Source organism: Daldinia vernicosa (genome assembly GCF_022497035.1).
Source record: "Daldinia vernicosa strain CBS 139.73 unplaced genomic scaffold F5Y00scaffold_17, whole genome shotgun sequence".
NCBI lineage: Eukaryota > Fungi > Ascomycota > Sordariomycetes > Xylariales > Hypoxylaceae > Daldinia > Daldinia vernicosa.
In genome coordinates, this window is record NW_025953933.1 from 1 (window position 1) to 9,588 (window position 9,588).

The 9,588-nt window shown below is 42.6% G+C and overlaps 4 protein-coding genes across 4 annotated transcripts; 2 read left to right on the forward strand and 2 right to left on the reverse strand.

Annotated features, from left to right (window-relative positions):
- Positions 1-1,479: 1,479 nt before the first annotated feature.
- F5Y00DRAFT_233984 (NAD(P)-binding protein) lies at positions 1,480-2,804 on the forward strand. The gene is made up of 3 exons (XM_048007375.1): positions 1,480-1,812; positions 1,916-2,097; positions 2,189-2,804. The coding sequence occupies exons 1-3, from the start codon at positions 1,526-1,528 to the stop codon at positions 2,614-2,616; spliced, it is 897 nt and encodes a 298-aa protein (XP_047865790.1). The 5' UTR covers positions 1,480-1,525; the 3' UTR covers positions 2,617-2,804.
- A 69-nt stretch (positions 2,805-2,873) lies between these two features.
- On the reverse strand, positions 2,874-4,328 carry F5Y00DRAFT_268657 (uncharacterized protein; the record flags this gene model as incomplete). The annotated part of the gene is made up of 1 exon (XM_048012301.1): positions 2,874-4,328. Exon 1 carries the CDS (start codon positions 4,254-4,256, stop codon positions 2,874-2,876), a length of 1,383 nt encoding a protein of 460 aa, XP_047865791.1. The 5' UTR covers positions 4,257-4,328.
- Positions 4,329-4,530: 202 nt separating this feature from the next.
- On the forward strand, positions 4,531-6,319 carry F5Y00DRAFT_268660 (benzoate 4-monooxygenase cytochrome P450; the record flags this gene model as incomplete). Its single annotated transcript, XM_048012302.1, has 3 exons — positions 4,531-4,647; positions 4,722-5,330; positions 5,390-6,319. Exons 1-3 carry the CDS (start codon positions 4,573-4,575, stop codon positions 6,317-6,319), a joined length of 1,614 nt encoding a protein of 537 aa, XP_047865792.1. The 5' UTR covers positions 4,531-4,572.
- A 1,289-nt stretch (positions 6,320-7,608) lies between these two features.
- Positions 7,609-8,924, reverse strand: F5Y00DRAFT_260969 (uncharacterized protein; the record flags this gene model as incomplete). The annotated part of the gene is made up of 4 exons (XM_048011112.1): positions 7,609-8,017; positions 8,092-8,471; positions 8,557-8,654; positions 8,735-8,924. The coding sequence occupies 4 exons, from the start codon at positions 8,922-8,924 to the stop codon at positions 7,609-7,611; spliced, it is 1,077 nt and encodes a 358-aa protein (XP_047865793.1).
- Between the last annotated feature and the right edge of the window lie 664 nt (positions 8,925-9,588).

Here is a 9,588-nt window from a genome sequence, read left to right on the forward strand (position 1 = left end):
ATAGCCTTAAATTATTCCCCGTATTTCTTTTAACGTTTATTTTAATAATTTTATAAATATTATTTTAAATCTTATATAATTTATATTATAATTTATATAAAAAAATTAATAAAATTATAAATTTAATTATACGTAATTTAAATTAATATTAATTTAAATGCGGTTAAAAATATAAATTTTAATAAAAGTAATATTAAATAAATAATATAAAACGTATTAAATAAATAATATATTTTACATAATTATATAAATAATAAAATAAGTAAATATTATATAAATATTATTTATATTTTTTATATAATTCATTTAACCACGTATATATTTTTTATAATAACATTATTAAATTTATTAATTTTTTTAAATTATTTAAAATGTATATTTTTTTATTAATTAACCTTATATTATATATATACCATTAAACTTTATATATTTTAAAAATTTATATTAAAACTTTAATTTTAACTTTTTTATTTTAAAATAATTACATGTAATCGTATAATTTTTTATTAATATATACGACCGATTAAAATTATTATAATAAAATGTATAAGTTTTACGTTATAATTAAATTTAATTAATTAAAATGAATTAAATTAAATTAAATTAAATAAAAGGTTATATAAAATAAAATGCGAGATAAAAATATTATTAAACGGGCGGTATAAAATTTAATTAATGGAAAAACGCGCATTTATTAAAAAATAAAATAATTAAAATTTATTAAATAATATAAATGTATAATAACGAATTTATATAAAAGGTAAAATATTTAATAATATATAAAAATCTTATATATTATTTATTTAATACGGGTTATATTATTTATTTAATGTTATTTTTTAATAATAATAATTATTTTAAAGTTTTTTTTAATAATTTTTATTTTTTATAATTTTAATATTTTTTAATTTTAATAATTTTTTTAATATAATTTAAATAAATTTTAAAAAAGTTTTAATATTTAAATAATTAAATAATTAAAATTATAAAATAAAGTTAAATTTTTTATTTATTTATTTTATAAAAATATAATTATATTTATAAAATATATTAAAATAAATTAATAAATATTAATAAAAAAGTTATTTTATATATATAAATGTTTATTTTTTTAATATATTAATTAATTTTTAATTAAATCACGTGTATTTTAAACTGTATTTTTATTAATTTTTTTATTTAAATTTTAATATAATTTATATATAATTTAAATAAAAATTTATAAAATTATTAAAATAAATATATATAAAAAAAAATAAAATAAAATACGTATTTTATTTTATTATACGAGTAATAATAAATATATTATACAATTAATGTTATTTATAATATAAATAACTTATTATATTTTTTTTTAATTATACGTATAAATATATTTAAAATAAATATGTTTTATATAATGTTTAATATATATTTACTTTCTCCCTTTTTTTTTTCCTTATATCTTTTTCCCTTTTAATATTCTTTATCTTTATTAAATCTATCGTTAAATATCAACAACCTTTACTACCATAACTTTTACACTATGGCAAAGTTAACTTGGCTTATCACCGGTGGCTCTAGTGGCTTCGGTGAGCTTTTTGTCCGCCAGCTCACAGCTCAGGGGGACCAGGTCGTCGCGACCGGCCGGAATGCTGAGAGCCGTCTCGCACACCTTGTTGAGACAGGCGCAGCAATACTAGATCTCGATGTCACAGCTCCGCAGGCTGAGATCGAGAAGAAGTTCAAACAGGCATGGGAAGTTTACGGGGTGATCGATGTACTTGTCAATAATGCTGGCTATATTCAGTGCGGAGCGATGGAGGAGATAACGTGTGCCCCCTACCCCTCGCCCTCTTGTCAGAAGCACTGTAATTTCCTATTGGAGCAAACAGTCACAAGGTGTTGTTACACTAACTGAATCGGCATGCAAAAGTCAGGAGGAACTGCAACGCTCCATCGATACCATGGTACATGGTCCTATTAATCTCACACGTGCTGCGCTCCCGTACTTCCGTGAGAGAGGTTCAGGCTGGCTGCTCTACATGAACTCGCAGTCAGGTTTCGTCGGTGAACCGGGCGCGACGGCATACTGTGCCTCAAAGTTTGCCATTGAAGGTAAACCAATCCTCTATTTCTGGGTTGTCCACCGGCCAGTGTTAGAACGGACCGTAAATGACATAGTCCACTAACAATAGCTTTTTGCTAGGCGCGGTTGAGAGTCTTGCAAAGGAGCTCGCCTGGCTTGCCCCTGGAATCAAGCCGCTTATCATCGAGTCCGGCATCCATGGTACTGAGGTTATGGCGAATCTCCAACACGTCACACCGCGAGTGCCGTTCTGGCAACCGCTTAACGAGGCCGCACGCATACGGGCGCGCGGTAACTATGAGAATCCGGCTGGAGACGCAGCCGACATGATCTCTAAGGTGATACAAATCGTTAAGGGCATCGGGGTTGCTGCTGGGAAAACAATCCCGTTGCGCATCCCATTTGGCAGCGACTGTCTGGCTGAGATGCGTAAGAAGATTGAGGACCTACAGAAGACGTACGAGGAGTGGGAGAGCGTGGCTAATAGCACTGACATCGAAGAGGGGAAGAGACCGATGCCTCGTCTTCCCGGATTAGAAGCCGTGTAGTAAATACACTGCAAAAAGAGGGATACATATGTGTGTATATATATCCCTCCTTCGAACCTGTCAGTCTTTAAAATAAAAGTTGCGCTTGAACTTTGACAATGGCGAGGCGAAATAGACTACGCAGATTTTTATGTGATCACCCCTGAACTTTAACCAATTAATGATGGGCTATATGGCTTTATAACTGATTTCACATTCCATAATGAAGCTATTTCTTTTACATTAAAGATCTTATAATATACTAAACATTGGAATCATTAACCTGTAATAGCCGAAATCTCAATCTCGAGGTTTTTCAGCAAGCTGGTCTTCAGTCCCTCCAACCACCCCCTAACAAATTGTTCCTGATAAAAGGCTTCATTATAACAGATGCTCACCCGCATCTCCCCGTCCCAGCTCCAGGCGTGCACGTATAACTGCGGTGACAGCATTTGCACCCCTAGCGCTGCGTCTCGTACCTCGAAGTCTCCGTATCTTCTTTGTATGTAGTTCTCCATGACACCTAGATTACTCAAGTTTGGTTCCGTACTAGGCGGTGACCCTACCAACATTGCCGTTGCTTTCTCGACGTAGGGTACCCGAACGAATATGGTATCGCTACTCGGGGGCGCCAGCGGCTGCGTATAATAGGCCTGGAAGGTCGACGCTAGGGCATCCCAGGATGTTGTCGGGTCGGCGATGAGCGGGAGCGCTACTAAGCGAAGTGATGCTGCGTGCGCTATACCATCGAACGGCGGTGGGCAGTGCTTTCGTAGGTCGAAGGCGCCCCAGCTTTTGTATTTCGCCGCTATGCCAACTTCTGCTGTTCCATCCACCCGTTCTTGATATCGCGCTGTCTCTAGGACGATCGAGGCTTGCAGTGCGGCAGTGAGCTGAATCCCCCGCGCCCGACACGCCTCCCGTACCGCTGCCGTGACAGCCTTCGGGAAAACCGTCTCCGTCCGGACTGTGTTCCCCGGGAGTGCCGGTGTGATGGGCAAGCCGATGGCAGGCGATCCGTCTAGGAAAGGGGCGAGTAGGTCGTCAGCCTTCCGCACCCACTCCTCCTTAGGGACCTCGGGTACGCCAATGACAGTGTCTAGAGTGGGCACCAGATTTATCGCTTCGGCCCCTACGACCGCGGGAATAAGCGGCAGCGTGGAGGAACTGCACGCTAGCAGGTCCATGAAGCTATGCAGCACCATCGTAACCCCCCGTCCGTCCCAGCGCCAGTGTGGGGACACGATGGCCACTTCGCTACTAGTAGGGACCCAATGGCAGGTAGCATGTGCAGACGGGGCGACCTTGAGGTGCCGAGAAAACAGCTCGTCGACAGAATGGACGCCCGTCTCCACGCGGAAGGTAGCGGTGGTCCACCGCTGTAGATCCTGGTTGTCGACCAGGGGCTCATAGCGTTTTTCGTTCTCGTGTAGTGTCAGGGCTACATCCGGATGTCGGCAGCGTAGGGCGCTCCAGGCGGCGCGGAGACGCTGTTCTTGTACCAGGGGTTCCATGGCGGAGGGAAAGCCGATCTGGAGCCAATGGACCATGATCCAGTGCTCGCGGCCTAAGGGGGCTCCAGCCTTGGCAATGGATTGGAATAATCTATCATGGCAATCGAGAGGCCGACGCCAATATGCGCCTTCGTGTGTCCAGGACATGTTTCGATCGTGTTGTAAATAGCTCTGAAACTGATGCAAGGCTTCAAGAGGGGGAAGATTATGTAGATACAGGTACGTAGGTGTGTATACATGGGTGTGTATATAGAAGTGTGTATATTTGGTCAGCTTCCTAGGCTAACATGATCCGAACCAGTCAGCCAGGAAGTAACATAATCAATTGGCCCCAGAGATAACCACGGGGGATATAAATATACATGGATAGTATTTGCCTGGTGTGCCTTTGGTGACACCTCCTTTTCGACATAGGTAACTAGCCATTTTTATGCAGGCAACGCTACAGATCAGTTGAACCGACATGTCAAGTCTATATTACCAGGGTGGCGATCTAGCTAGCTGGCTTGTATTTTCGGTAGCTGTTATCCAGTTTCTGGTCCGTATGAACACTATCGTTTGATCTAAACGCAAATAGCCTGCAGACTAATAAGCAGTTTCTCAATCGTCCAGTTACTCGGAAACGCTATTTACAACTTATTTTTCCACCCGCTTGCAAACGTCCCGGGGCCGTTCTGGGCCCGCGCCAGCGGCATTCCCTCATGGTACCACGCAATGCGCGGAGATCGCCACCTATGGCTATGGCGGCAGTTCCAGGTCTACGGGTACCGGATCAGGCCCGAGCCTAACGCGGTACTATTCCATGACCCTAATGCGTACGTTGATATATATAGTATGAAGTCTAACGTTCGACGGGCTCCCTTCTTTACCGCTTTTAAAAGGGTTGAAAGCGAAAATACAACGTTAACTGAGATCGACGTGGCTAAACACGCCAGAAAACGCAAGTTACTTGCCTTAGGTTTTACTGACCAGTCAGTACGCTCTGCTTCCGAGTTTGTAATTAAGCATATCGATCGCTGGACCCAACTTATCACGCAAGAGATTCAAGATTGTACAAACTGGTCTACTCCTCAAGACTTTTCTAAAATGATAGACTGCTTGATTTTTGATATTATGGGAGACCTTAGTTTTGGCAAGTCGTTTAATATTAAGGAGCCTGGGATTAATCGTTTCAAGGTCATCCCACATAGCATTACAGAGAATTTGCGCTTTTACTACCCGGTATATTCATTTTATTTGTTTCATTTTCTTTACTGATAGTTTGCTAACACTTCCTTAAGATATGTCGCTCTCCCTTTTTACATATATTGCTTTGGCTCAAGCCGCGAGGTTTAAACAAAGTGTTTGAACTTGTTAGCCCGCCAGCTGTTCACGAGTACAACAACTTTGTTTATCAAAGCGTGACTGACCGAATTACCTTACAACGTCAGCAACCTGAGCGGCGCCATGATATGTTTTATTTCCTTTATGAGGCCCGGGATCCTAATACAGGCCAGCGGGTTTACGAAGAGGACGAGCTCCGAGCAGAATGCAGCTTGCTGATCACGGCTGGGTCCGATACAGTCAGTATCAGCCTCTCGAGCATTTTCTTTTACCTGACCGGTGACCCGCAACGGTGCCAAAAGCTTACGAACGAGATCCGCACTACATTCCAGTTAGCCGAGGACATTGTGCATGGCCCGGTACTCCAGGGCTGTGCTTACCTCCGGGCCTGCATCGATGAAGGAATGCGGCTCACGCCCGCCGTTGCGAGTGAACATCCGCGTGAAGTGCTCACCGGCGGGCTAAGAATCCTCGGAGAGTACTACCCTGCGGGCACCATTGTAGGCACAGTCCCATGGGCGAGCTCACGCGACCAGGCAGTGTACGGGGATGACGTAGAGGAGTTTCGGCCGGAGCGTTGGATCGTAGACGTATCCCCTGGCGGGACGACCAAGGAGGACCTGGTCCGGTACAAATCCGGCTTTCACCCCTTCCTCTCCGGACCGGGCGGTTGTATCGGAAGGCACATAGCTATGATGGAGATGACCCTCATTATCGCCCGCACGCTACACCGCTTAGACGTCAGGCGTGCGCCTGGGTCTACTCTAGGAGGCGGGCGGCCAGGTCTCGGGTGGGGTGCTACTGATAAGACGCAGTTACATGTCGAGGATGCATATGTTTCACTCCGCTGCGGACCTGAGGTCCAATTTAGGAAGAGAATCTTATAATATTTTTTCCCAAGTTCGTGTTTGCCGCATCCTGTACTTCTAAACAGCCCCTGCAAGAGCAAATAGAGTACGGCACATAGCTATTTTCGTACGAGTAAACTATGCGGCAGACTTTGGGGTAGCCTCTGGTGTTTTTACGCATGTAAGTTACGCGATTTACATATCTAGGTACACACCCAGTAATACGTTGGTATCGGAAGGATCAGGCCTAGCCAGATATTGCAATAGATGCTCGTTCATCATAACTGTACTCCTCATAATGGTACAGCTTACCAGTTGATAGCACCATGCCTTACATTACCACATTAGCTTTACATACACGACAGACCGACATATGTAGATCCGTTGGTCCTCATGCAATGTCGGAAGATAGATACCATAAATGAAGAGATAGGGAAATATTGTACAAGTCAAGCGATCTTCGGTCGCACAAGGTATGATGGGCAGGTAAAATAGATGAATTCGTAAAGTCCTACATTCTTTACGTTTATTCATACGTAATATGTCTATGAAATCCATTCACCTTGGCTGCTTAGAAGTAACATAGTCACTACCGACAACCAATCAAACTACAAGTCTTCGTTTGTCCTACCCCACCATTCATCAGAGAGGCGGAGAGGTTACAGTGATCAGGGTTATATATGCAGTTGGCAGTTGTCTCGAAACAATAATATGCCCTTTTTGCGAATTAAGAATCAGGGGTTTTCCACCTCGTTGCCGTAACTAACGTCTCACAATGACTGCCTTTGTCCCAAGATAGCAGGTTACAGTGCTTGAAATCTGCAATGTGCTACGGATTCAAGAGTGACTGATACTTAATGATGTGTAGTGGGAGGCTTGAAGGATTGCAACTCACTCCTTCTCTCCTACCCTCCTCCAGTGGGAGTGAAAATTCTTCATCAACCAAGAGACTCTCAAGGGAGGCTGATAGGTTAATATTTACTGGGCCCTGTTGTCATTGCACAAGGAATCAAGACTACCCGTTCTTACCGCTTAACCTATGGTAGGTAGGTACGGCTTGAAATTTGGAGTAAATAAGTGTGCTACTATTATGGTTATGATTTTCAAATGCGAATACTTCTATTGTGAGTACAATATTTGTTTAAACGCTAGAAATATTCTTTTCATGATAATTAAATTCTATAAAGAATTCTTAATATTATAACCTATTATAGACACGAATAAATACAGGATAATTTAAATATATATGCGAAAATAAGAGACTCTCCTCGTAGTTGATACCATGTTAAGTATCAATGTATATATGTAAAAATGAATTAAATTGTCGATTATGTGACTCGTACACTCCTAGAGACCATAATCGAGCGTGACGGGATATCACCTAGCGCGTGTGCTTCGACGATACCATCGGCGGAAGCTGAGACGACGTGAGCGTCGCTCTCACCTTCACACATGCGGTAGTATTCTGAGCGGTCGGTCAAGTCTTTAGCGTTGCGGCCATTTATTATACCACTATGGCTGGAAGTATCGGATACGCTGAATCCTATGGCTCGCTTTATTTGTATCAATCCTTTACGTGATAAATTGAGCAAGGGGCCATATGTTGGTAGACAGGCGCATAGGACTGCGATTCCCAGCTGAATTGATGAGAGAGCCTGTACTTGGGAGATCGAAACAGTTTCGGGAGCTTGGGGATGCCAGATATAGACCATCCTAACTATACTAGCAACACACACCCTGTTGTTAGAGAGGGAAGAAAATGTGAGCGAAAGACCAGCTAGATGGAGAACATCAGACAACGCGTTACTTACAAACTACCCAGGAGGAAGATACTCGCGACAGACCACTTTTGCGCCGTACGTAACCGGAGACGGTGCACCATCACAATTGGTAAAACCAGTACCAGCACATCCAGGAAAAAATTGGTTAACTCGTATCCTAGCCAGAGAGGTCCGCTGGCAATGCAATATTCCGTCGAGCCAAAATGCTCCCATAGGGCGCTAGGGGGATTACACTGAAATATATTGCAGAAGGCAAATACGATGAACCAGACGATGCATAGCACGCAAGCAGCCGAGTTCCAACGCTGGAAGGGCTTGGAGATGGCGAAGATATCGCGGTAGAATGCTAAGATAGAGAGCTTGACCGAGGTGATGGCTAAACCGAAGAACAAATCTCCAACATATAGCTCCTCGAGAGCGCCAGTTAGCCAACCAGCGAGGGAAGAATGGAAGAAGGCGGCCAGACGCAAGGATAATAGGTGCGAAATTACTTACTTTCATCATTGCTGCCGCCCAATCCGCCCCTCCGTTTGTGTAGTTGAGTGCGATATCGTTCATGTCGTATGTCCCCGGCCCTGGGCCAGCAACAATATCTGTATATGCATCGGCTATCAGGTTCCTTCGACATAACTGACGAGCACTCCTTTAATGTTGTGGGATATGAAGGTCTTACATTGAACGATTAAACCAGTGTTTACGCCTATCATTGCTAGGCCGACTAGGATTAGCCAGTCAGACCATGATAGCGGTATCCTAGCCCATCTTCGAAGGGCTAGTCGAACTGTGACTGAGACGACGGAGAGAGCCAACATGGACACCGCGGCCCGGAGGTTGGTGGTACCACTGTGGCTAAGTTCTTTCATGTCGAAGATTATGAATATGTGGTGTATTCAGTATTACACTCTGGCAAGAGATTAACTTGTCAAACCAAGATGCTCATTTGTAAGGACGGATAGTGATAGATAAAGGTTACAATAGTATAGGTACTTAGGTTACCCTCTTTGAAAGGGAACGAGGCTGAGGTTCCTCGAGCCTGCAGGAAGTAGCAAATTTTTAAGCGACGGCAGTTATGTTTGGTGTGACAGACACCATGGTGTCTCGGCAAGGAATATCAGATCACTAAGCCTGCAAGCTTGATTTCCACGTCGATATAAAAGTACAGTGGTGCTGACCACCATACCAGTTGGGTCGAGAGGCGGGTGTGGTTCGCCAAGGTTTGATCAACCACCCCCAACCTACATATCATACATAGTCTTTGTCACACCTATAGAGTCAAGGGTTATGGGAATACGATGGCTTGCTGACTGCATGAAGATGTCAGATTATTGGCACTATCTTCTCGGAAGCGGGAGAGCCCTATTCGCGGGGTCACTCACAGGCCAGACGGGTATAGTATTATCTAGGTACTAGCAGACGCCCCTATTCCTTTTACGGATACCCCATGGGTATGCAATGTACAGGCTAACCAGCCTGGCCAGGGCCATCCGTCGAGAACTGACGTAGGAGGTAGTTAGAGTGAGATAGGGT

What these genes read in the sequence shown, in the direction of transcription:
- F5Y00DRAFT_233984 (XM_048007375.1), top strand. Translation starts at nt 1,526, where the DNA reads ATGGCAAAGTTAACTTGGCTTATCACCGGTGGCTCTAGTGGCTTCGGT. An exon ending in GGAGCGATGGAGGAGATAAC is followed by an intron (nt 1,813 to 1,915) that starts GTGTGCCCCCTA and finishes GGCATGCAAAAG; the next exon opens with TCAGGAGGAACTGCAACGCT. An exon ending in CTCAAAGTTTGCCATTGAAG is followed by an intron (nt 2,098 to 2,188) that starts GTAAACCAATCC and finishes GCTTTTTGCTAG; the next exon opens with GCGCGGTTGAGAGTCTTGCA.